We start from the raw sequence: 27,570 nt of genomic DNA on the forward strand, positions 1-27,570 counted from the left end.
TACCTAGTATACAGTCAGTACAGAGAGATAAAGAAATGGAAAATATGGGCCTCCCTGGTGGCGCAGTGGTTGAGAGTCCGCCTGCCGATGCAGGGGATATGGGTTCGTGCCCCGGTCTGGGAGGATCCCATATGCTGTGGAGCGGCTGGGCCCGTGAGCCATGGCCGCTGAGCCTGCGCGTCTGGAGCCTGTGCTCCGCAACGGGAGAGGCCACAGCAGTGAGAGGCCCATGTACCGCAAAAAAAAAAAAAAAAAAAAAGAAATGGAAAATATGAAAGAGTTTAAGAGATACAAGTGATAGAATGAGAAGGTCCAGCATGTCTAATAAATAGAGCTTAAAGAGAATTGTGAAGAGGTAATATATGAAAGACAACAAATGAGAATTTTCCAGGGTTGTTGAGTGACATAAATCTTCAGGTTAAAGACACACACTGACTACTGAGCCGAATATATAAAAATTAAACCATGCCTTTTTTGGAAGTATATTTAAATATATATAAGAGTATAATTATAAAAGTGATATTCAGAATCAGGGAGATTAGAATGGACTTTTAATAAATTGTGTTGGTACAACTGTACCAGTAAGTAACCATCTGGAAAAAGATAACACTATTTGTGAGGATAAATTCCCATAAAGGGGCTTCCCGGTGGCGCAGTGGTTGAGAATCTGCCTGCCAATGCAGGGGACACGGGTTCGAGCCCTGGTCTGGGAAGATCCCACATGCCGCGGAGCAACTGGGCCCGTGAGCCACAACTACTGAGCCTGCGCTTCTGGAGCCTGTGCTCCGCAACAAGAGAGGCCGTGACAGTGAGAGGCCCGCGCACCGCGATGAAGAGTGACCCCCGCTTGCCACAACTAGAGAAAGCCCTCACACAGAAACGAAGACCCAACACAGCAATAAATAAATAAATTTATAAAAAAAAAAAAAAAAAAAAAATTCCCATAAAGAAGAACATGTGGGCCTTTCTCACTCATTCAGAATCAGTAAAGCCAGGAAAGAAAAGGTTGATAAACTGAACTCTTAAAAAACAAACAAGTAAGTAAAAACTCAAAAATTTCTGTCTAGAAAGAAAAATGATTAAAAACAATTCTATGGTTAATATCCCTGTCCAGTAGTTTTCTTAGCATTATCCTAAGAACCACTGTTTGTGGTTCAAAGAACAACACCTTGAATTTTTTGATACATGTTAACCACATTGCCCTTCAGAAAGCGTGTTGCTTTTAAAATATTTTGTCATTTTGTATATTTTATCATTGGTGCAGTTGTGGATTTTTGTAGATATTAAGTGGACAATGTAAAGCCTATGAGTTACTCTATTCTTTTTTTTCTTTCAGGCATCAAGTACATGAAAAAGAAGAGTTCAAAGCTTTGAAAACTTTAAGTATTTTCTACCAAGCTGGGACTTCCAAAGCTGGGAATCCTATATTTTATTATGTTGCACGGAGGTAAGAAACACTATGTTTTATCTTACCAGAGCTTTTAAAATGATATCAAATGTAGAGAGACAGGAAGTTTGGTTTTTCCCATTTGATCTTACTAGAATTGGAGACAAGTTTTTCTGGGAGAATGTAGCTGGGTAAACAGCCATCTTGTCCCTAAATGATGCTCAGTACATTAGAAATTGCTTTTCAGACTACCTGTTTCGTATTGGCTTCTCTTTGTTACATCAATTTTTTTATACCACGTTACAATGAATTAATTACCAAGAGTAAAAAAAATCACAATTTTTTATTTTCTGGTGTATTCTGATTAAATACTATCCATAACATGATACTCAGAAACTTTATTTTAAACGGAAGTAAAACTTTAAGAGTCTGAGAACTTTTAGTAATATGCTGTGCAAGACAACATCAGGGTGATTTAACAAATAATTCAGACACTATGGGAAATTCCTATAAAGATATGGCACAGGTGACAGCCTGAAAACTTGATTGTATTTGTTCATGCTGTCTTTCAGTCAAGGCTGGTTCCTAGAAAACCTTTCTGGCAGTGCTCCTCCTTCACAATAGGTATAATGCTTGCATTGCTTTCCCTGCCATTGTCTTTTCCTTCTTGCCTCATTCTGCCTTTCTTTTGAGAACTTGTCTGTGACATTAGTCAGTTTTACTTCTTCCCATTTAGTGTGACATAAACTCATGGTAATTGAACCTTAGGGACAGTGTGATATAATAGAGAGACCACTGGCTTTGGAATCTCAAGGACTATGTTTACTCTTAGTTCTGCTGTTCCACTAGGCTCTAGGAATTAATCTTTCTGAATTACCTCAATTTAACATAAATTGAGGAATTATGTCAGTAGACTTAATGGTCATGAATGGCAAAAAATTGGCAGTGTATAGGAAATGAGATTGAGAAGTAGTGGCAGAGGAGTGAAAAAAGGAAGGTGGGAGGTGGGAAACTCAGTTAATTGGATAATTCAGATAGCGTTAACACCAAGAAGTCCTAAGAAATGGGGTGTTAGGGAATCAAGAGGGCATAGAAACTTGCATTTATCCTTAGCCCTCCTCTTTAACAACTCTGAGTAACATCTCTTCACCTTCCCATGAAAGTCTTCTCTCTACCTTTTATCTCAGATGCTGTTTCTAAATTGCTTAAGATGATTTTAATTTTCTTTTGCATTTGAGATGAACCGTATTTGTATTCCATCCCCAGTCTTTTAACACCACCAGTGTTTTGTTTTGTTTTGTTTTGTTTTGTTTTTGCGGTACGCGGGCCTCTCACTGTTGTGGCCTCTCCCGTTGAGGAGCACAGGCTCCGGACGCACAGGCTCAGCGGCCATGGCTCACAGGCCCAGCTGCTCCGCGGCATGTGGGATCTTCCCGGACCGGGGCACAAACCCGTGTCCCCTGCATCGGCAGGCGGACTCTCAACCACTGTGCCACCAGGGAAGCCCCACCAGTGTATTTTGATTTTCCCTATTTTGTTGAAGTAATTAACAGTGAGACATTGGTAAGAGAGGTAGATAGACATGTGTCTCTCCCCCCGCTTTTAAATTCTTGTTAGTTTACAAGTCAGAAAGATTTCTGGAAAACCTCAAAGCTGAGTTTTTTCTTCAGGATCAGAGTGTAAGATTGTGTTCGTTCTCTGCAGTGGTCTGTACTATACAGGCCAAAAGGAAAGTAGCATGGGCCTGATGCAGACACCCTCTGTGGTATTAAATCAGTGGGATTTCCAAGAAACGTGTATAATATGGTGACTTGAGAGTGCTAAGGATTCCCAGCTCTGCTGCTTCTTAGATAAGTTAATTTTTATGAATCTGTTTCTTCATATGTTAAAGAGGGGGAGATGCTTATAAAAAACTATCCTGCCTACATCTCCCATAAAGTATTTTGTGACCTATAAAGTTCTGTACAGAGTATATTTGAGGCTTTCTTTTTTTGTTGTTTTTGTTTCGGGATATGACTTTACTAATTTCAGATGTTTCAGTTTCTTGCTTAGACCTACGAGACTGCCTTCTGGACTTCATTGTCACCTGGTGTGAAGCCTCAGGTCCAGGACAGATGAGCACGTAATAGTTCAGAGTAGAGAGAGGCCCAGTTCCTCCACTGTATACAAAAGCAGGAGAAGGTAGTAACTCAGCCAACTTTGTCAGAGAACACTTAGGTTTGACTTTTTGATATTCCTTTGTTTTTGTGGCTTAGACTACCATGTATTAGTTTATGTCTTTTGAGCTGTGGATTCCAGTCTCCTTACAGATACTCCACAGACATTTCTCACTTGAAATGTCCAAAATTTAATTCAGTGTATATTCAAATCAACTTCTTCTTCACACCATATTCTCTTTCTCAGTAGCATCACCATCCCTTCTCACTCTAGAAACCCTAATCATTTAAATCTTCCCTCTTTCTTTTATCCTCCTCATTATCAGTCACCACGTCTGATTTTAGTTGTGTGATCTAGGCACACCAATTAGGCTGTTTTAGTCAGGACCCTGTTATTACAAAGAAGTCATGCTTACTTTCTCAAGAAGATAGGCCTCAGGAAAAACATGAATTAGAGCAGCGCCTGCCCAGATGTAGACAGAGCTTAGATGTCTGTCAGTCCTGGAACCGGCTTGCGCTAATTCTCTCTTGGCTTCACGTTCAACTCTACCTCATGATTTTCCTCTTTCTGTATTTCTTCAGTTTTAGCCCCAGCTGGTCAGTCCTTCATTACCTCAACACTGCACACTTCAAATTCCAGAAGGAGAACGTGTTCAGCTAAAAATACCTGTTTGGCAAAGCCCTTAATGCTATATGCTGGCCAGCCAGTAGATTTCTGGCTGCCCCTAAGTCAAGTACTTGTTCCTAGCCTAGCAGTCATGTGATTCAGAATAACCTCCTAGTGCTATTCCTTTATCAGGGGCTGTCCTGTGTTTTAATTTTTTTTGAATTGAGTCTTAGTGGTTTAATATTACTTTTCGGTACTTTGGAAATGTCTTTTGAATTCATTCCCCGCCCCCCCACTGCCATTAGTGAGACTCTCTTATTAGCTTTAACCTGTACTAATGCAGCATTATTCTCCTACTACCTAAACCCCACATAACTACTTCCAGGTCATCTTTTTATTTATTTATTCATTCATTCATTCATTTATGGTTGCATTGGGTCTTCATTGCTGAGCACGGGCTTTCTCTAGTTGCAGCGAGCAGGGGCTACTCTTCATTGCGGTGCGCAGGCTTCTCACTGCAGCAGCTTCTCGTTGCAGAGCACGGGCTCTAGGCGCACAGGCTTCAGTAGTTGTGGCACACGGGCTTCGGTAATTGTGGCTCATGGGCTCTAGAACCCAGGCTCAGTAGTTGTGGCACACGGGCTTAGTTGCTCCGTGGCATGTGGGATCTTCCTGGGCCAGGGCTTGAACCCGTGTCCCCTGCATTGACAGGCTACTTCCAGGTCATCTGAACGTTGCTTCTGGAGGCAGTTTCCAGTTCAAATCTAATCTTGTCTCTCTCCATTTGTTAAACAGAGTCCCCATATAAAGTCCAGGTTCATATAAAGTCAGGCATGCTGGGTGCTCCATAATTTTGACCTAATTTAGTTTCTAATCTTTTCCTGCTATTCCCTACTATACACTTTTGCTCCTAGCCTGTAATAGTTAAAGTACCATAAATATAAGGACAGTTGTTGCAGCATTGTTTATAGTGGCAAAAAACTGAAAATAATATAACTGTGTATCAAAAGGAAATTGTTGAATAAATAATGATACATCTCTATATGGAATAATATGCAATGTGTTAAATCTAGTTTGCTTGTTACCAGTGATAGAAATGAAATTTAAACTTGTGTAAACCAGGAGAGATATCAATTGCCACATGTACCCAAGAAGATCAAGAGATGGACTGGCTTCTTGCATGACTACGTGCAGAGCTTTGAACAGTGTCATCTGGAGAACATCTGTCTTCTCTGTGTCTTGACTCTACTTTCTTTGTGTTGATTTTATTCCCAGGCAGCTCTTCCTAAGCTATAGCCAGTGATGGTTTGTGTTCTCCCAGCTTAACAACCCAGTGGAAAAACACTTCTTTCCCAGTAGTAACAGCAAAAGTACTGGTCTTATTGGCCTGAGTCACCTGCCAATTTCTGAGGCTTTCACTATGGCAAAGGGAATGGAATTTCTTGGTTGTCTATGCCCGAATTATGTGCCCATCTCTGGAGCTCAGTGGTGAAGCCAGCTTGAACTGCATGAACTAAAAGGGGTGGGGGGATGGGAGCAGGGTTTCCCAAAGGGAAATTGTATTGCCGATATCAGAATGAGGAAAAATGGATTCTGAGCAGGAGAAAGTAACAGAAGTCCTCTAATGCACCTTTAAAAAGGTCCAGAAGGACGGCTCTGACACTTATCATGCAAGGTGCAGAGGAATGTGGGTGTGTATGTGCACAGGCATATGATATGTATAGACTGTGAAGTGTGTGAAAGTATACACATTAAACTGTTCACGTTGCTTATCTCAGGGGAGTATGATTGGAGCAGGTAGAGGATCAATTATAGTATTTCTGTTATATATCTCTGTTGTTTGACTTGTTGCCAGGGGCACATATTATTTTTGTCAGAGTAATTAAAAATATAAAACCTGAAAGTGCAATGAAGAGTTTTCCTCTTAGGAATATTGTGATACCTGGCAATTGCTTTTTGGGTGTCAGTAGTAATAATGATAATAGCTAAAACTTACTGAGTGCTTTCTCTGCATCAGGCAAACTGTGCATATTATATACTTTTTCATTTAACCCTTCAAGTAACCTGCTGAGCTATTATTATTACCAGTGATTGACTTGTGTGTAAACTGAAATTTAGAGAAATTGTTAGTCATTCACAAATGTAGGTATCAATCAGAATGACCTGGAAAATTAAAACAATCAAATGTATATATCCCAAGGCCCTACCTGGGCTGCCAAATCAAAATTTCAGGGTACAGCCTAATCTATGTATCTAACAGACACCCCAAGTGATTCATGCTAGTCAGTTTATTACTAGTTTGTTTGGGAGTCTCACTGGTCAGGTATTTAATTCATGGTGGCACAACTAGTAAGAATCAGAGTTGGGTTTCAAACCTTAACAACTGCACTATTAATAACATGGTTATTAAAAAGATAACATGTTTATTATCACTGTTAAAATTATACGCTAAGTTTTTAGGTTAAATCAGTCTTTGTAGACCAACATGAAAATCTTACCAGTAGTTATGGGACATATTTCTGTAGGGATGAATTCTGAATTCTTGGCATCAGATTTACAAATGACCTTTTGCAATAAAAGACAAACGTTTACTCTAAGATAATTTTGTCATTGGAGCAACTGTAGTCTGCATTCCAAAGGTTAGCCGAATTGGAACCTTTTTTACTGTAACAGCGTATTACTATTACACATTCATGGAATATGGTGACACAGATAGATGTATTGTTTTGTACAGCAGCCGTCCCCAACCTTTTTGGCACCAGGGACCGGTTTCGTGGAAGAACAGTTTTTCCACAGACCCGGCGGGGGTGGGGGGAGCGGAATGGCTCAGGTGGTAATGTGAGCGATGGTTCAGGCAGCAATGCGGGTGATGGGGAGCTGATGGGGAGCGGCAGAGGCAGCTTCCCCCGCTTGCCTACCACTCCGCTCCTGCTGTGCAGCCCAGGTCCTAACAGGCCTGGGGGTTGGGGACCCCTGTTGTAGAGCACTGTAGTTTATCCTTTTGTCTATTTAATAAAAAATAAAATAAATACAAAAATAACACACGCCACTCCTCAGTCCCCATCCCCAACCCCCTGTCCTTTACACACACACACACACACACACACACACACACACACAGAGAAGCATACTTTGGTTAAACGTTGCCAACATAATTTCTTCTGTTATACCTTTAATGTAAAAACCTGAGTTTCAATTCAGTTTTGCAAACATTTAAAAGCAAACGTGGTATTTTGCCTTTTTTAGCATTTATAAGGAAGGAAACCATCATGTTAAGGTAATAATTAAGCTTACACAATTAAAAATTGCAAACAACCAAATTAAACTAGGATATGATAATTTACTCAGAAGTAAGTTGAAATAAATTTGATTTTCTTAGTGTGCTTGTCATTCAGCAGATATAATGAACTGAGATAGCAATGCAAACAGTCCAAGTCCACTTCATCCTGAGTGTACACAAAACATCAAAAATATTACATAGAAAAGAAAGTGAGTGCTGTCCATTGCATTCAGTATGGTGCCACCACTCTTTGTGTTCATGGTTGTGGCTATCTTTGGGGTCACTTCTGTATTCTTAGTTGTCTTGGGATTTGAAGTTGTCTTGGGATCCAGAGATATTTGGAGCTCTGGAGTTGTCTTGGGATTTGAAGTTGTCTTGGGATTTGAAGTTTCCTTAGGATTTGAAATTGTCTTGGTATTTGAAGTTGTCTTGGGATTTGAAGTTGTCTTGGGATTTGAAGTTTCCTTAGGATTTGAAATTGTCTTGGGATTTGAAGTTGTCTTGGGATTTGAAGTTGTCTTGGGATCCAGAGATATTTGGAGCTCTGGAGTTGTCTTGGGATTTGAAGTTGTCTTGGGATTTGAAGTTGTCTTGGGATTTGAAGTTTCCTTAGGATTTGAAATTGTCTTGGGATTTGAAGTTGTCTTGGGATTTGAAGTTTCCTTAGGATTTGAAATTGTCTTGGGATTTGAAGTTGTCTTGGGATTTGAAGTTGTCTTGGGATCCAGAGATATTTGGAGCTCTGGAGTTGTCTTGGGATTTGAAGTTGTCTTGGGATTTGAAGTTTCCTTAGGATTTGAAATTGTCTTGGGATTTGAAGTTGTCTTGGGATTTGAAGTTGTCTTGGGATTTGAAGTTTCCTTAGGATTTGAAATTGTCTTGGGATTTGAAGTTGTCTTGGGATTTGAAGTTGTCTTGAGATTTGAAGTTGTCTTGGGATTTGAAGTTGTCTTGGGATTTGAAGTTGTCTGGGGATCCAGAGATATTTGGAGCTCTGGAGTTGTCTTGGGATTTGAAGTTGTCTTGGGATTTGAAGTTTCCTTAGGATTTGAAATTGTCTTGGGATTTGAAGTTGTCTTGGGATTTGAAGTCTTGGGATTTGAAGTTTCCTTAGGATTTGAAATTGTCTTGGGATTTGAAGTTGTCTTGGGATTTGAAGTTGCCTTGAGATTTGAAGTTGTCTTGGGATTTGAAGTTGTCTTGGGATCCAGAGATATTTGGAGCTCTGGAGTTGTCTTGGGATTTGAAGTTGTCTTGGGATTTGAAGTTGTCTTGGGATCCAGAGATATTTGGAGCTCTGGAGTTGTCTTGGGATTTGAAGTTGTCTTGGGATCCAGAGATATTTGGAGCTCTGAAGTTGTCTTGGGATTTGAAGTTGTCTTGGGATCCAGAGATATTTGGAGCTCTGGAGTTGTCTTGGGATTTGACGTTGTCTCAGAATTTGGGCTGATCTCCTTAGAAGCTGTCATAGAACTGGAGGTCATTAGTGTTGGAGTTAACCACAAAGTGTCACCAACCAACAGGAGGAGCAGACTGAGTAATAGCTTGAACATCATTTTCCTGTTTCAAAATAATTACGGAAAATTAATCTAACACTTGGATCACAAACAAATCTAAGAACTTGCTTTTTTAAAAGTGGTGGTGAGGGGGCAGGGGGAATGAAGGAAACCTTATCTCAGCACTGGGGAAATGCCAACCTTGGTTTAACAAATTTCATAGTTTTTAAGATAAAAGGAAATTCAGAAGAGATCGATATCAACTCCTCCATTTTACAGATGGGCTCAGACAAAGGCAAAAGGATGCATATCTAAAAATTACCAGAACTAGAACTTGAGCCTGAGTCTTAGTCTAGTGTTCTTTAGTAGATGGGGGCTGTGACATAGGCATAGTATAGACATATACCAAAAGTTTACTAGTAAACCATTTTTAAAGTAAGGCTAATTTTTTAAAATCATATATTCAAATCTAATGGTTTGCCATATTTGAGATAAAGCAGCTAGCCCATGTTGAACATGGCTAACTATTCTTTTTTTTAACTTAAAGCTCAAACTTTAATTTTAGAAATCTAATATATGCTAAAATTTACATTTGGTTCTAATGTATAATTGAGAAATTTTCAAATTAATATTACCTTTTGATGTTTTTTCTTTGAAGATTAAAACTTCAGGCTTTCTCCAGTGTCCCGTGGGGGATCTAATTTCTCACACACTGTGTGCTGTTTAAATAAAATTAGTAAGTCACATGTTATAAACTTGACCTGCTATTTGCTCTTTGTAAATAACCTATTGAGTGCTTTCCAAACTGGTGCAAACAGATGGACTGTGGCAGAAATCAAGGAATTCAAATAAAGTTCCTCTAAAATCTAGTGTCTTATTTAAAGAACTCTGTGAATACCACTTTGTTATTCCTCTTATCCATGTGTATATTAGTGAATGTCTTCATTGGATTAACACTAACTGGAGGAATATACTCTTCTTTGCTGTGATTATCGTGACTTAAAATCAAGTAAGTATATTACAGATAGATTTTTTTTTCTTAAAGCATCTTGTATATATGTTTAGAGGGTAGGTAGTTTTTGGCTAGGATTATTTTGAAGTTTTAAAAATAATTCAAGAATATAGCACTCTAGGAGTTTAATTTCTAGTAAATAAGTATTCTATTAGAAGTTAAACTTTATTAACATAAAGCTAAATAAGAAAAGAATTGCATATGAAAGTGATACTTTTCATATTGAATTTGCAAAGATTTTTTTTAGTACGTTAAATCACCCACATTGAAGCACATTAAGTGAATTCTTTAAAGGAATTTCATCTTTTGGTCACTCCTTTTCCTTGATAAGTGGTATACAGGGAAGTTGGGTTGTATTGTGCTAATGTTTTCATCACATTAGCCGGCTCTTTTAAAAAATCGCAGAGCTGTGAACAATGGTGTTGACGTACAAGGAAATGGCTACATAAGTGGCAGAAGCACAAGTCAGTACATGTTTCTGACTTGTTTTACTTTGCTATGTAGGTTTCTTTTTCCTCCTGAATGAAGAGAACCAGTGCTTGCTAAATCTTATTTATATTAGGTACATATTGTATAGAACCTAACTTAACTGGACATTTGTGTGATCAGACCTAAGAAGTAAATATAAAAAGCCTCAGAGTAGATATTATAAGTCAGAGTACTAAGATAATGCACAGATAACTTTTTATTGATGCTTCAAACACCTCAATCTCAACTTATTTAAAATTTTAAATTCAACATTTTCCCCTTCCTATTCTTATACCCAGGTATGTTGGGTTGGCTAAAATGTTCGTTTGGGTTTTTCGGTAAGATCTTATGGAAAAAGCCGAACGAACTTTTTGGCCAATACATATTTTTCTCATAGTCTCCTTCTCAGTTAACTATGTCATTACCCAGCCAAATGGCTCTCCAACCCTGAATTTCTTATTGTCTTCTTATTGATCTTAAGCTGCCCAAGCCTCTTGATGATAATTAAGTAAAATTAAAAATTCTGAACGCTCCAGCACTTAAATGTTCCCCCGCCCCCCAAAAAATTATTTGGAATTATTTAGGTCTTTAAATACCTCCAACTTCTTTATCTTTGTGCAGCTTTCCCCATCTGCCCAAAGTATTTCTTCCTCATTCAAAATTGCATTCTTCCTTCAAGGTCTAACTCTGATGGCAGCACCTTTTATGAGAGCCTTCCTTAATTCTATACTTAAGAATCAGACATTTTAGGATTTCATACTTCTAGAGCACTTATCAGAGTCTGTTTTTTTACTATAGATGTATCCTCAGTCTTTCTTCAACCAATTCTGGCTTCCTTGTGATCAGGTACTACTACTTTTTTTTTTTTTTTAATGTCTTTATTGGAGTATAATTGCTTTACAATGGTGTGTTAGTTTCTGCTTTATAACAAAGTGAATCAGTTATACATATACATATGTTCCCATATCTCCTCCCTCTTGCGTCTCCCTCCCTCCCACCCTCCCTATCCCACTCCTCTAGGTGGTCAGGTACTACTTCTTATCCTTTGTACCTGCTAGCACAGTGAGTACTTGTACATAATAGGGTACAACAAACATTGGAATTTACTGAAACATCTCTTTTTTTTTTTTTCATGTCTGAGGGCTGATATCACTAGTGATGTCTAAAATAAGAGACATTTGGTCATTTGCAGTTTTCCCTGCATTATAAAGTCCTATTTCTACTTTCTGGCAGCTGTTTTGAGAGGATTTCTTTATTTGTATGATGTGGATCATAATGTACATTCATATCCTTTACCTGTGTTATATAACAAAAATTCAACCGAGTAAATTTTAAAGATCTAATTGGTTTTATTTGAACAATTCATGAATCGGACAGCATCCCATCTAACAAGTAGAGAGGAGCTCCAAAGGATTATGGAAAGGGAAAGTTTTTGTTTTCCACATCTTTATTGGAGTATAATTGCTTTACAATGTTGTGTTAGTTTCTGCTGTACAACAAAGTGAATCAGCTATATGTATACATATATCCCCGTATCCCCTCCCTCTTGAGCCTACCTCCCACCCTCCCTTGGATCCCACCCCTCTAGGTTATCACAAAGCATCGAGTTGATCTCCATGTGCTATTCAGCAGCTTCCCACTAACCATCCATTTTACATGTGGTAGTGTATATATGTCCATGCCACTCTCTTACTTCGTCCCAGCTTCCCCTTCTCCTGCTGTGTCTGTCTGTCTTTACTCCTGCCCTGCCACTAGGTTCATCAGTACCATTTTTTTTAGATTTATGGAAAGTTTTTAAAGGCAAGACAAGGAAGTCATAAACAAAAGTTATTTCAGGCTTAAGTAACCTACCGTGGGGGATGGACGGGGGATGGACAGGGTCTGTCTATGTGGCAGATTATCTCGTCTTCCTTTTGGTGCTGACCAGGAAATTTCACTCTGACTGGTTAGGATTACATTCCTGGAGAAGGTTGTAACTGCAGTTAGGTTGGGTTAGGTATTAAGTCTCGGTTTTAGCACAAGTGACTCCATTTTGGGCTTGTTGTTTCTTTTTTTTTTTTTTTTTCCCAATAGTATGTAGTAGCCAGTGGCTTTTCAGTGTGGACAGTTACGTTTCAAAAATCTTTTTGGAAGCTTCCTGAGAAAGTGGATATGTAAATGTGCAAAAACAGGCTGTTGTTATGTTAGACTCAAATGTGAGTACCTTTTAGAATTGTACATAAGCAGTATTACAGTAAAATTTCAGCCTCTTCATTGTAGGAATCTAATACAGGAAAAAGAACACGTTTCTCCTTAGTGGCAAAATACATGTTTTGAGAGGGGAAATGTCTGTCTTTGAACAAGTTTGTCTTCCAGTATTATTACAGTATAATACCATAAGCCTGTTATCTAATTTTGGCTTGTTATTTATTCTTGTTTTTCATTATAAATGAAGAAAAGTGATTTAATTTTAAAAAGAGGCTCTTCTGTTTCCTTCTCTTGGATAATGGTATCTTCATCCACCTTGAGTTTTAAATGGAAGGCTAAGCAGCAATCTTCATTTCTACCTGCTGTTAACCACATACATCTGACTAATCACTAAGTCCTGTTGATTCTGCCTCAAAAAATTTTTTGTACTTTATGCTTACATTACAGACTCAGTTTGTAGCTTTATCAGTTGTCTAAGCTGGGGTTAGCAAACTTGTTTGTCAGAGGAGCAGTAGTAAATATTTTAGGCTTTATAAGCCACATAAAGTTTTTCTTCTTTTCTTGTTTTTGTCTTGTTTGTTAACTGCTCTTTAGAAATATAAGAGCTGATCTCTGGGTCCTTGGTTCCTGGCACACAGTAGGTTTTCAGTAAACTCTGTTAGGGCAGATAAGCGTCCAGCAGACCAGCTTGCTGCCCAAGGGGGGCGGTGGGGGGCTATGTGGTGGGAAAGGGAGAGACGGTTCACAAAGCTGCACGCTGACCCTTAGGGGTGGAACTGTGTGGCTGGGGGTACAGACAGGGAAGGGCAGTGTTTACCAGTCTCCTCCTAGGTAACAACAAACAAGAGGAAGCAAATCTGACGCCGGATTCTGCTAAAGTAGGAATCTAACCTTAAAGGTAAACCCTAACCCTAAGGTTAAAGAATAATTCCTTGCCTCAAGTATTTTAAACTTACATTTTCCCAAAGCGGGTTAACACAAACGGAGGAGGCACAAGCCACACACACACACACACACACACACACACACACACTCTCTCTATATATATACATATATATATATATATAGATAGATATATATATATATATATGAGCCATTTTTAGCTTGCAGGTCATACAAAAACAGGCCACAAGTAGCATGTGGACAGGATATCGCCAGTGGACCATAGTTTGCTGCACTCTGTTCTAGGCTGTTGGAATAACTTCCTATTTGGATTCTTTGTCACCGGTACGTTACCCCATCCCCTTCTTCCACATTACTGCCAGAATGATCTCTCTAAAATATGACTGTGTGACTTTTAGATAAAACCTTTTATGTGCTCTATTAACTAAGTTTTTATACTTAAGGCATTCATATACCACCTCTGGGGTTTTTGCGTTCCTTCATAAGATCTATCCTATTAGTTACTCAATATTTTTTATTGACTTTTTTCTTAAAGGAAATTTTGTATTATACCATAAACAGAAAATCAGTATTGATTGCCATAACTAGAAAACCAGCAAACAAAAGATAACAGTAAAAAAGAAATACAGAATTATTAAATGACTGTTTCATATACCACCCCATCGTATAGGTACCACACTTCAAAAAACCACTGACTTATAAAGTAAACCTTTTTTCCTTAGCATCATATAAGTCTCTTCATAATCTTTTACACTGTTCACAGTAGTTGCAAGATTGCTGAACTAAAGCAGGAGATTGAAAGTCATTTTGGTAAGAGGCTAGAGATGCTGGCCTTATTCTGGAAATCTCATGATGCTGTCGTCATTGATACGGTTCCAAGTTAGCCTTGTATGCTTTCTGGGCTGTTCTCAGGAGAGTGATTAGGGCGTTTAGGTTGCTTCCGTGTCCTGGCTATTGTAAATAGAGCTGCAATGAACATTGGGGTACATGACTCATTTTGAATTATTGTTTTCTCAGGGTATATGCCCAGTAGTGGGATTGCTGGGTCGTATGGTAGTTCTATTTTTAGTTTTTTAAGGAACCTCCGTACTGTTCTCCATAGTGGCTGTATCAATTTACATTCCCACCAACAGTGTATGAGGGTTCCCTTTTCTCCACACCCTCTCCAGCATTTATTGTTTGTAGATTTTTTGATGATGGCCATTCTGACCGGTGTGAGATGATATCTCATTGTAGTTTTGATTTACATTTCTCTAATGATTAATGATGTTGAGCATTCTTTCATGTGTCTGTTGGCAGTCTGTATATCTTCTTTGCAGAAATGTCTGTTTAGGTCTTCTGCCCATTTTTGGATTGGGTTGTTTGTTTTTTTGATATTGAGCTGCATGAGCTGCTTGTAAATTTTGGAGATTAATCCTTTGTCAGTTGCTTCATTTGCAAATATTTTCTCCCATTCTGAGAATTGTCTTTTCGTCCTGTTTATGGTTTCTTTTGCTGTGCAAAAGCTTTTAAGTTTCATTAGGTCCCATTTGTTTATTTTTGTTTTTATTTCCATTCCTCTAGGAGCTGGGTCAAAAAGGATCTTGCTGTGATTTATGTCATAGAGGGTTCTGCCTATGTTTTCCTCTAAGAGTTTGATAGTGTCTGGCCTTACATTTAGGTCTTTAATCCATTTTGAGTTTATTTTTGTGTATGTTGTTAGGGAGTGTTCTAATTTCATTCTTTTACATGTAGCTGTCCAGTTTTCCCAGCACCACTTATTGAAGAGGCTGTCTTTTCTCCATTGTATATTCTTGCCTCCTTTATCAAAGATAAGGTGACCATATGTGCGTGGGTTTATCTCTGGGCTTTCTATCCTGTTCCATTGGTCTATATTTCTGTGGGGTTTTTTGCCAGTACCATACTGTCTTGATTACTGTAGCTTTGTAGTATAGTCTGAAGTCCGGGAGCCTGATTCCTCCAGCTCCGTTTTTCTTTCTCAAGATTGCTTTGGCTATTTGGGGTCTTTTTACACCACATTTTCTTTATCCGTTTGCCCATTGATGGATACTTAGGTTGTTTCCACATCTTGGCTATTTTTAATAATGTTGCAATAAACATGTGGGTACATAGAATATTATTTTCCTGTTCATCTATTGGACTTTTAGCTCCTAGATCTTAGATGACTTTATCTGGATACACAGAGAATCCAGCAGAGCATGTGCCATTTCATAGAACACTTAATAAATGAACTTAGCTTTTAATTATTATATGTATGTAATCATTCAGTGCCAGTGTTAAGACTAGTCGCCAGTTTTAATTATGGACACACATGACTGTAGTTTAAAGGAAGAAGACTTGATTTAATAACAGTGATTAGAGTTGGAGTCCTGAATTGAGCCAAAAGATTTCTCGAGTGGTTTTGTTTTCTGTGATTCTTGGTTTATAGAAGTATAGTGGCCTTGGCTGTTAGTGAAACAAGGCTTTGCTTTACTCATCAAGGATGATTTAGTGATTTATGACTTGACAGTACTTAAAAAGAAACAGTGGCTGCACTCCATCTGTTGTTATGAAAACATAGTTGTTTTTTTTGAATCAACTGTGGTTCACCTCTTCTAGTGTAAATATATAATCCTTGAAAGGAAATAATCCTGAGATATATTTATGAGGTTTGATTTTATGAAACAATAGGGAAAAATTCTAAAACAGGCATCTAAGGGTAAATACATCCAAGTGAATATTGCTCCCTTCAGAAGAGCCGCTGTTGGAGGTGATGTACTTACTTTAAACCCTGATGCCTTTGAGCACACATTTTTAGGGAAATACATTTTTGGATGTGTTGTCAAAGTCTAAAACATGTTCTTTTTAAATGTGGTGGGAAAATCTTCATATTTGAAATTTTTAATGAGGCAAAATGTCATTTAGTAATATATTTGTTTAAAATGAGTTTTTTCTTGTGTGACATATAAACTGGCTCTTAGTAATATTTAAAAGGAGGGGCCCCAAAGGTGTTTTCACTAATGACAGCCTCATTGGAATAAGAGTTTAAAGACTCAAACATAACTGCTTTGAAGAAAAATGTAATGAAATTTAGATATGTGACATTTATGTTTAAAATTTAAATCAGTTTATAGTCAACTCGTCGTTAATATATGAAGATGTTTTTACTAGTTTCAGGTGACTCCTTTGTCCTTTGATTACTTTTACTGTGTTTTAAAGAGACTAGCCTTTACAGTGTGTTTCTAAGTTTATATTTAATGTCCTGCAGCTTTTTTTTTTTTTTTAATTTAGTGTCAGGGCAAGAGACTCATAACACTTCATCAAAGTATACTTTGTTAAGCAAGAAAGATTTCATTTACTCATTGTAGAAAAGCCATACCATGAGGAAATACTAGAGCCTGTAGATAGATGAAATTATTTTTAAACATTTATTGGCTTTCTTTATTTGTCATTGGTATGAGGAAATGCAGCTGAGTATCTGATGCTAAGTAATAGAACTGGTAAATGGATGTGGCTGTGTGCCAGTTACTCTTAAACTATACAGTGTCTCAGGTGCAGTTGTGGTCACTGAGGCTTTGGTTGGCAAGGAAGGGCCTTCCAGTGGTTTTGTGGTGTATGGCATCTTTATTTTTCCTTAGTGGTGTTTTGTTCTTTTCTTTCTCGATGAAAAGCCATTAAATCTTAGTTTACTTTCTGTTGAGGCAAGCATTTGACAGGCATTTGAACTCCCTCAGCCTTCCAGAAGTGTTTTCACTTTGTTTTTTTGAGCTGTGACTATGGGCAACAAAATAGCACAAAGTAAAAAACTACATTTCCTGGTATTGAGTATTTCATCAGATTTATCTAACACTTGGCCTTGAGATACCCATTTGCAATATTCAGATATCTAATTTTTTACTGATAAGTCATATTTTCCATGGAATAAATAAATAACAAACCTTATAAATTAGTTATTTGAAGTGTAACTAAAGAAGATAGATACATGGGGAATTATGTACCACTATGGGTTCAGTTATCTCCATTTCTGATCTTTTTAATTACCGAGAATCTCTTATACAAGACATAGGAGTAATATTTACAATATTTATGTAGCACCTACAAAGTGCTTTAATATACATGTTTTATCTATTCTTTAAAATACCCATGTGGAACACGGGTTCTTAACAAGATTTTTACCAGAGGACACATTTAATCGTTTACCCAAGATAACAACACAGGCTCTTGGTGACAGTCTTATCTCACGCTCTTTCTATTAAATCACAGTGTACTTTAAATACTCTTAGAATTGTTTTGATCAGAAAAAAACTACAGTTTTGCTGCTTTTATTGTGTATTTGTGTGTGTATGTTTAATTTCTGTACTTAGATTTCACCAATAACTTCCAACAAATTCAGAATATCAGGCCATGGTTTATTGAAAAGATAAATGGGTGTATTGGGCATATGTCTCAACCAGTTCCTGAACGTGTTTAACAGAGTTGGGGCCGTTGAACCAAAGTGACATTCTGTAAAAAATGAGCTTCTTAAGAACCTCACTTGTATCACAGGGTTTTTTTTTGTTTTTTTGCGGTACACGGGCCTCTCACTGTTGTGGCCTCTCCCGTTGTGGAGCACAGGCTCCGGACGCGCAGGCTCAGCGGCCATGGCTCACAGGCCCAGCTGCTCCGCGGCATGTGGCATCTTCCCGGACCGGCGCACGAACCCGTGTCCCCTGCATCGGCAGGCCGACTCTCAACCACTTCGCCACCAGGGAAGCCCCAGCGTATCACAGTTTTATAAGTGTGGAACAGACTAATCTGCTTAACACATTATTAACACATTGAGGTGGCTTTTTTTTTTTCTCTGTTTCCTTGATTTCCCTTGAGCAATCTACGTGTACTAAATTGTTCACAGGTATCAGAATTAACCTTTCTCTGAAATTGTTCCAAAGGTATCTCCCCACTGCCCAGAACTAATTTCTTATATGACAAGTAGCAGCCTAGCCAAATCCCCTTCATTCATAACTTTTCTTTCATCTCTCTGTTCTCTGGACTATGAAGCTAAGACTTTGACCTGTTGGAAGAAACTTAGGCTCTAGAATAAGAAAGACTTGAGGTTTGACTTGGTCTGTCTTAAGTAGGTTATTGTTAGCGCACCAGTCATATCTTTGATCTGTATTAATTCATCCTTTTATTTAGTAAATTCAGATCAAGCTGGCCCCTCTCCCCGCCCCCCGCCCCGAAAAAAAACCTCCTAGCAGGAGATGATAATCTACACAGAAATAAAGAGGATGAATAAAGGTTTGCCAGGGGAAGAGGGAAAGGAGTGTAGTGGTGAGGACATGAAGAATCTCTGAGAGCCTGACGGCAAGAGAGAGCATGGTGAATTACAGGGACAGAAAGATGTTTTGTTTGAACTATACAGTGTGAGGGAGCTGGAAAATTTTAAGATAATACTGTAAAGGGTGGCAAGGGCCCGATCATATAGGAAGCCATATTGAGAATTTAGATTTTATTCTGAGACATGGAAAATTATTGAAAGTCTTTTGGAGGGGTTTTTGTTGTTGTTGTTGTTCATTTGCTTTGTTATTAGGAGAGAAAAGAGCTTGTCTGGTTAGATTTGTTGGAGAACAATCCTGGCAGCAGTTAACCATGTAGAGCTAACGTAAGCTGATATAATAAGTATGTGCTTCCAAGAAATCTGATAGTGCGTCTCTGTCTCTGAACTTATTCCATGATACCCTCTAGTTTCTTAACCACCCCTCCCTATTCACAGTTCCTTTTGCATCGTCTCATTTTCTTACTCAACCTAGAGCCCTTGGACAGCTGTTTCAATAGTTCTTTTCTAAGATCTCTTGCATTTTTCAAAGACAAAGCAGGTGATAAAACACACTTGGTATACATATTAGCATTTTGGTATATTTATCTTTTTTGTTGTTTTTATACATAGTTCTATAACATACATGTTTATATATCCTATAGTTTTTGCTTATCTTCCTAGTATATGCATTTTCCACTTTTCAAACTTAAAAAAAAAACCTCTACATAAATATTTGTATTGGACACATAATATTCTGGCCAGTGGGTCATCATTTACTTGACCAGTTTCCTAATGGTAGATACTTAGCATTCTGTTTTTCTTGCTATTAGAAAGAATGCTGGTATTTACCTAGAATTTACTAGGTTAAAGGTTAAACTGTTTTAGGGTTTTGATCATTGCTGTGTTGCCCTCCCCCGTAATTGGTATGTTAATTTAAAGATATGCAGATTATGACTTGCCGAATGAGGAGGCACAAGCCACCCACTCTGGGGTTGGCAAGTAGCTCCCTCAATTTCCAAGGGAAGTGAAAACCCCTGGGGTCATTTTGATTGAAGGCTCAGTTTCAATACACTCAGAAAAAGGAAGTCAAGTCACAAGATTTATCATTTAGAGATCCCAGAAACGTCGCTGGGGGGTGGTGGGGTGGTGGGGGGTGCACAGTGAGCTGGGGGAAGAGCAGTCCTCTGCCCCAGTTCAAGAGACACAGTACAGGGTAGGAAGCACCTCTTGTAAGGTGGTGGGATGACAGTCACTTAACTTTTTACAGGCTCGACTCTAAGTGCTTATTTTAAAAGGTGCCCCAGGAAAAGCAAAGTGGGAATTTCTGGTGGTAATCCTAATTTGAGTCCTTATCTAAATGTCCAGACTCTGGGTACGTGTAGGGTTGTCATACTGTAAAATGCTTAGGCAACAACTCAGAATAGCTGTTTTCTCATTGCAGTTGCCAATTGCTGTCCCAAAGAGTTGTACCAGTATGTGAATGTGACTACTTCCTAATGTCTTCCCCAGCATTGATTTTTTTTTTTTACTTTTTAAAAAATTGCTTGCTGTTTTAGTAATAAGCATGGTATCACATTTTATTTTTATTTCTCAGTTATTATGTGGTTTGCCATATTCCTATATACTTAGCAATCCCCATGCTTCCTATCTTTCAAACATTCTGTTTGTGTCCTTTACCCACTTATCCATTGGGAAATCTATTTTTCTAATCAATTTTATGAGCATTTGATTAACAATCTCCTTTACGTTTTTCACTTTGAGTATTTTTTGTGTGTGTGTGTGGTACGCGGGCCTCTCACTGCTGTGGCCTCTCCCGCTGCGGAGCACAGGCTCCGGACACGCAGGCTCAGCGGCCATGGCTCACGGGCCCAGCCACTCCGTGGCATGTGGGATCTTCCCGGACCGGGGCACAAACCCGTGTCCCCTGCATCAGCAGGCGGACTCTCAACCACTGCACCACCAGGGAAGCCCTCTTTGAGTATTTTTATCAGGCTCATTGTTTGCAGCATAAGAAGTTTGGGATTTTGTATGACAAACCTATTGATGATTTCTTTGTGATTTTTTTTTCTTTTTATAATTAAAAATAGCCTTCCACCCAGAGATTTATATTCTTTTTTATTCTTCTGCTGGTTTTAAGACTTCTTTTTTATATTATCTTTTTTAGTTCACTATGTAGGTGTATCACATGAAGTAAGTGTTAAATTGGACTGTTTTCAAATTTTCCCAGCATTGTTTTTTGAATCTTTCCCTTCCCCTTTGATTTTTTATTTTTTTCCTTCTAAAGTTAACAGTGTCTGAGAACGCACTACATGGTAGGTACCGTTCTAAGCACTTTACACGTACTTACTCATTTTTTTTTAACATCTTTATTGGAGTATAATTGCTTTACAATGGTGTGTTAGTTTCTGCTTTATAACAAAGTGAATCAGCTACACATATATGTATATCCCCATATCCCCTCCCTCTTACGTCTCTCTGCCACCCTCCCTATCCCACCCCTCTAGGTGGACACAAAGCACCAAGCTGATCTCCCTGTGCTATGCAGCTGCTTCCCACTAGCTACCTGTTTTACATTTGGTAGTGTATATATGTCAGTGCCCCTCTTTCACTTCATCCCAGCTTACCCTTCCCTCTCCCCATGTCCTCAAGTCCATTCCCTACGTCTGCGTCTTTATTCCTGACCTGCCCCTAAGTTCTTCAGAACCTTTTTTTTTTTAGATTCCATATATATGTGTGTATTAACTCATTTTTTCCTCACAACTACCCTGTGAGGAAATGGAGGCACAGAGAACTTCATAAGTGTCCTGTGCTCTAATTGTGCTATCATTTCTATATTGTAGTTATCTTCCTTTCTATTTATATGCCACTACCATTCTCTCTTAATTATTATAGCTGATGAAGAAAGGCTAAGATACTTCTTCTGTTTCTTCCTTTTTCTATTCTTGCCTGTGTATTTTTCCAGATAGACTTAAGTGTTTTATTCTAACAAGAATCTCATTGGAATGTTTGTCAGAGTTGGCTTAATCCATAGATTATCTGGAATTAATCACATCTTTACAATATCAGTCAAGGTGTGTCTCCTGTGCTTAGCCTTTGTGCCTTTGTACATTCCAGATGCTGAAAAAATACTTACTGAGTGAAAGAATAAATGAATGGGGAGACCTTTGTTTATCGTCTCCATCAAGTCTTGGTTTATACTTCTCATTAACGGTTTTTAACTTTTCCCCATTTGGTCCTGCACATTTCATGTGAATGTTATTTCTTGGCATTATATATTTTGGTTTGTTGTTGCTGACATGAATAGTATTCTTTTCCTGTAATTTTCTAATTATTTGTTGCCAGCATGTGAGAAAACCATTAATGTTTGCATATTTATTTTGTTATTTATTTAAAGTTGTTCTTCTGAAGGCATTCCTGAGGAATCCTTTGGATAGATAATTATTTCACCTGTTAATAATAACCATTTTGGGGTTTTCCTATAATTTTATTTATATCTGTTGTGTATTTTGTTTTTGGGGGGAGTTTTTTGGTTTTTTGTGGTACGCGGGCCTCTCACTGCTGTGGCCTCTCCCATTGCGGAGCACAGGCTCCGGACGCGCAGGCTCAGCGGCCATGGCTCACGGGCCTAGCCGCTCCGTGGCATGTGGGATCTTCCCGGACCGGGGCACGAACCCGTGTCCCCTACATCGGCAGGCGGACTCTCAACCACTGCGCCACGAGGGAAGCCCTATATCTGTTGTTTTTTATTTTGGAATAACGTTTAAAAGATTGATGGTAATGGGCATTGTTGTTTTGATTCTGATTTTAATAGAAATATAATTATTCACTTTTAAGCATGACATTTACAGTACATGGTATCATTCCTTATCTAGTTCTTACAATGTATTTCATAAGGAATAATCTTATAAAGGTTTTAAACTGACTTTCGTGTGACATTTTTTTTTTTTTTTTTTTTTTTTTGCGGTACGCGGGCCTCTCACTGTTGTGGCCTCTCCCGTTGCGGAGCACAGGCTCCAGACGTGCAGGCTCAGTGGCCATGGCTCACGGGCCTAGCCGCTCCGCAGCATGTGGGATCTTCCTGGACCGGGGCACGAACCCATGTCCCCTGCATCGGCAGGCGGACTCTCAACCACTGTGCCACCAGGGAAGCCCCGTGTGACATTTTTGGTGGAAAGGAATTTGCTGTTGCTTCAGAACGTTGTTATGGAAGATTATTGAATAGCACATATTTGTCATCTTTTAAGTTAGGCATAGAAGACATTTTCTCATTCTGCTGTGATAAGAGAATGTTCCTCTGACTTTCTTCTGGGTCTCCGTCTCACTAACATCTGAACCTGAATCCTGGAGGGTGAAGGATCAGGGACTGAAGCAAAAAATATACTATTTCATTTTCTTGCTCTTAGAGTGTGGCGCTTGGGTGTTTACATATATGGGAATTTCTCAGAGCACTGGGTTTGGACACACACATATAATAATACTGACAGCAAAATTACTGCGTGTAGAATGTGGGGAGCCAAGACACTGTGATAAGACTGTATATGAATTATGCCATTTATTCCTCAGGGAAAAATACCCACTGTGAATAAGTTCTGCCATCCCATATGACTTAGGGCATTGGTAACTTGCCCAGGGTTGTACAGTTGAGAAGCGGCAGAGACAGGATTTAGGCCTAGAACATTTGACACCAGAGCACAATACCCTTCACCGCTATTTTATCCCTTATTGCATTTGCTTTTGTGTTTGTGCTCTTATTTGAATTCTCTTGACTGGGGAGAAACAAAAGTTACTTGTAAAATGAAATCAAACCTTAGGTATGGATGGATGGATATATAACTTATGAGCTTGAGAGATAAACACTGAGGATAATGCATTTTGAAATGTTTATGGAGCCCAGTAATACGGTAGTTCTTGTTTGAGTGGCAAATACTGCTCCCTCCTCCATCAGTAATGGTAAGAACACAGTTTCCTTAGAAGGAAGTATGTAATTACTATAAGGCTAGGTAATACTTCTTTCTGAGGACTTAAGAGTCTGTGTGGTTGACATATGTTGTACTTGTAAATTTACTGCTTTTTTTTCTCTGCACTTTGCAGACACATCAGTAAGGTTAGCATAATTTATAGGTGCTGCTAATGCTATAATACATAATTTCACTTTTTGGTCACTTTTCCTCATAGGATTTCTAAGACAGCATTGAATTTTTGGCACCCTCAGAGTGAAAGACAGTTACCTTTAAGAAACCTACTTTCTGTGCAATTCTGTGTGTGGTTTTTTAAAACAAGATGCAAGTATGCGGTAGATTAGGAAATATCTAAGCAATTAGCCTCTACCATTGATGGTGAAGATACTAGATTGTTGATTGGGAGGGAGGAGGAGAAACAGCTTGCCCATTTTCAAATCATTTAGGGACTATTTCATATCATTTCTTTTCTTCATGGTGAGATTCCCTCCTGACAATAGTGAGCCGGTTAGGTTTGCCAGGGCAGAAAAATGTTCAAGAGTCACTGTACTAAGTCAGTATAGGAGAGGAACTGCTTCATTGAAGCTTAAAAGTAATTTTTCCATAAGCCTGCCCCTTAAAAAGAAAGAAAAAAGAAAGAGCACATTAGAAGGTTGTTACTTTTCTCTGTCTCTGAATAGAAATGCTTCCAAATGTGGAAAGAAATCTTAGTTTTAAAATTCCTTAGGAAGGAGCCCAAAAATTCCTATCTGTAGTCTTTTACCAACTCTAAGAATGCTTGAAATAGATTCTTCCTTATGTCTCACAAATTAAATTCCTCATTTGTGGCTCACCCATTTCAGTTATGCTGTCTTGCATTTTAATCTAGCTGTGTTTCTGGGCCTCTTTTTCTGACTCTTGGCTATTACTTATGTTTTTCTCTGATTCAAAAGATGGCTTACTTGTATATTTGTAGAAAATTCTCAATTTTCTTCTAGTTGAAGTCCCAGTGCAGTTTGGAGTGTCAAGATCTGTCCCATGCCCAGCTGTGTTCCTATTGTCTCTTTTATTGGGTTCATCACCTGGTCGTAGCACCAAATGAATCCCAGCCTTCTTTCCCTTTCTCCTTTCCTTTTCCTTCCCTTCCTTAGTACTGCCCATGTTTGTTAGACCCCCATGATTTTATCCTGAAACTAACCTTATTTTTAACTTAGGTAAGTCAGAGTCTAACTTCTGATGTGCAAAAGATACATTTCCCTCTCCTGCACATAGAAGGCTTTTAATTTTTTAAATATTTTAACATGCCTTTAAGCTTGAAATTTTTATTACATTTTTAATACTTTCCTTAAATACAAAAAACAACGCCATTAAACTTTACTTATTAAAATGCAAAGCCTAGTGCCTTCTAGCTTTTTGAAGAGCTTTTGTCCATTATATAATCTGTAAAGTAGCCAAGAGTTCCTCAGAAGCAGGACATCATTTAGATTTAAAACAATCACGGCTTGTGTGCAAAATAATGATGTGACATAACCATTCATGGGGAGGCAACCACAGTTTTACTCTACGTGGTGACAGAACTGTTGGATACCTCCAATATTACATTACCCATAAAGACTTTACCAAGGTACCCTAGAACAAAAAAAGGTTAAGTCATTTTGATTCTACCAAGTAGATTAAGTTGGTATGACTAGAAAGCCAAATGACACAGTTATGAGCATAGACCTTTTATTTTTTCCCAGATGTTTGACAGTGTAAACATACATAAAATACATATCAAAGTTGAGATGCTTTATATTTTGTGCAGTAAATTGAAGCCTTAAAAAGAAAACATTTCATTTAAAAAAAAAGAAACTCATTAGTTTTACTTCATTAAGACAGTAAAATAGCAGCAAGTACCAAGACATTGTGCACTTCTTTATTTAAGACGAGTTGCTTCATTTACATCAGAGTCAGAAATGTAAGACTGGCTTTCTTGAATACTTAATATAGCTTGAGTCACTGGTTAGATAGGGGCATATTTTCCCAACTATACATCAGGGAGGAGTTCTTTCATTAATTTCAGAAAATGCAGACCCTTAGCCAGCCAGCATGACCACAGCATTGAGCATTAAGAGAAGCGAAGCATTTACTTTCCAAGCACTTGCCACAGAAGAAGGTAAGCGAGTCTTTACATTTGTGGTTGTCTCTTCCCTCCGTAAGTTAAGGGTTGTGCTTTGTTGAGGCATTTCAGAGAAATTATTTGGCATGCCACTAGTAATACTTAGGGTCATGGGTGTTGGGGATGATTTTGTTGAGCTAGTGAGGCTTGTGTTTGTAACCATTCCATCTTGGAGGTGAATAGTTAGAGTTGCAGCTGCTGCTTCATGTGAATTGATCGTTTCTGTGGATGTATCTTCTGGATAGGGCACAAAAGCCTTGTCAGTGCTAGTAAAGGTGGTGTCTTTGCTTAGAGTGGCACCAAACGTTGTTTCCTTTGTTCGATATTGTTTGGGTATTTTGGTCACTTTGGATTGAGTTACCATACTCAGAGAGTTAATGGTGTCCACTGTCTGCATCCCACTTACAGTGAACAAGCTTGAGGTAAATCCAGAAGGTGTGGGGTATATGTTATGTTCCTTCAAAGGTGATATTTGGCTAGAACAGGGAGTCCCTATAACATGGGCTTTTGTTTCCATCATCCACTTAAGTAAGTAAGTAATGTTTTGTTTATGGTCACATGACCACCTGTTATTGTAAAGGGTTATCTCTTGCAACTGGAAGAGTTGGTCAAAAGCTTGATCTGGAATGAATGTGAACTTATTGTTGTGCAGGTAAAGATGTGTGAGATTTGTCAGGTTTATTAATGTTCCTGGAAGGATTTGTGTCAAGGAATTGTTAGACAGGTCCACGATATGTAGTTTGGAGGGCATGTTGGTTGGAACTGTCCAGAGTTTGTTACTACTGAGGTTGAGAACCTCAAGACTTCTTAGTGTATTTTTAATGAGGACAACCTTTTCCAGCATATTCTTAGAAACATCCAGATATTTAAGGTTCCACTGATAAGCAGTATCAGATTTTTCAAGCAGTTTAATGTTGTTGTTAGCAGCAGACATGTTCCAGAGGGACCGAGGTAACTGAGCAGGCAAGCTTTCAAGCCTGTTGTTTGAAATGTCCAGGGTCCTCAGATTGGTGTACTGGGTTAACTGGTTATGCAGATCAGTAAAGTGGTTATAAGACAGATTTAAATGGATAATATTCTCTTGCAGTCCAGATGGTAATGTAGTCAAGTTTCTGCCTGAACAGTCCACATGCCTGTGCCTCTCGGTGCATATACATTGGAGAGGGCAAATGCATAAAATACCAGGTGTGAGAAACAGAAGGATGAACAGGCTGGGAGACATTTTCAATATCTGATATTCCATCAAAGCCTGGAAACAAACAGATACACCCTTCTTTTAATATGCAAATACAATTAGGCATCTGCATGGGTCAGTTAGCATTAGGCAAAATTTTCAATAAACCTCGTTGTTGTTGAGTTCTTTTATAACTGTTCCAGTGATTAAACTAACAAAGCTCCCCTTCATTTATAGTCCAAATGCTTAATCCTTCAATTGGGGCTATGTGATAGAGAGAGACTCTCTCCCCCTACTGTCTTCTGCATTTTCTCATTTGTTTTCTCCCTTCTTTTACCATAGTCTTTCTTATTTATCTTCCCAGAATGTTGATATTATAAAATGGCATTCTCGGCAAATAAAGAGTCGGAATCTTAAGCTATTACTATTTTTGATAATATTCTTCCTTACTCAGATGGGAAAAAATGGCTGTCGTGTCTGTTTTGGTTGTTTTTTTTTTTTTTTGGTATTTTGTTTTTTTCAGATCTCTG

General features: G+C 38.4%; 2 protein-coding genes across 2 annotated transcripts in view; one reads left to right on the top strand and one right to left on the bottom strand.

Annotated features, from left to right (window-relative positions):
• The window catches only part of NF1 (neurofibromin 1), a gene marked incomplete at both ends in the record, with an annotated part of 254,679 nt that overhangs the window by 156,638 nt on the left and 70,471 nt on the right, over positions 1 to 27,570 (top strand). The window contains one exon of the mRNA XM_079725195.1: positions 1,337 to 1,447. Within this exon, the coding sequence (XP_079581321.1) occupies positions 1,337 to 1,447 (111 nt within the window). The remainder of the gene's footprint in view (positions 1 to 1,336; positions 1,448 to 27,570) is intronic.
• On the bottom strand, positions 25,784 to 27,109 carry OMG (oligodendrocyte myelin glycoprotein; the record flags this gene model as incomplete). Its single annotated transcript, XM_079725278.1, has 1 exon — positions 25,784 to 27,109. The coding sequence occupies one exon, from the start codon at positions 27,107 to 27,109 to the stop codon at positions 25,784 to 25,786; it is 1,326 nt and encodes a 441-aa protein (XP_079581404.1).

Source organism: Hyperoodon ampullatus, assembly GCF_949752795.1.
Source record: "Hyperoodon ampullatus genome assembly, chromosome: 19".
NCBI lineage: Eukaryota > Metazoa > Chordata > Mammalia > Artiodactyla > Ziphiidae > Hyperoodon > Hyperoodon ampullatus.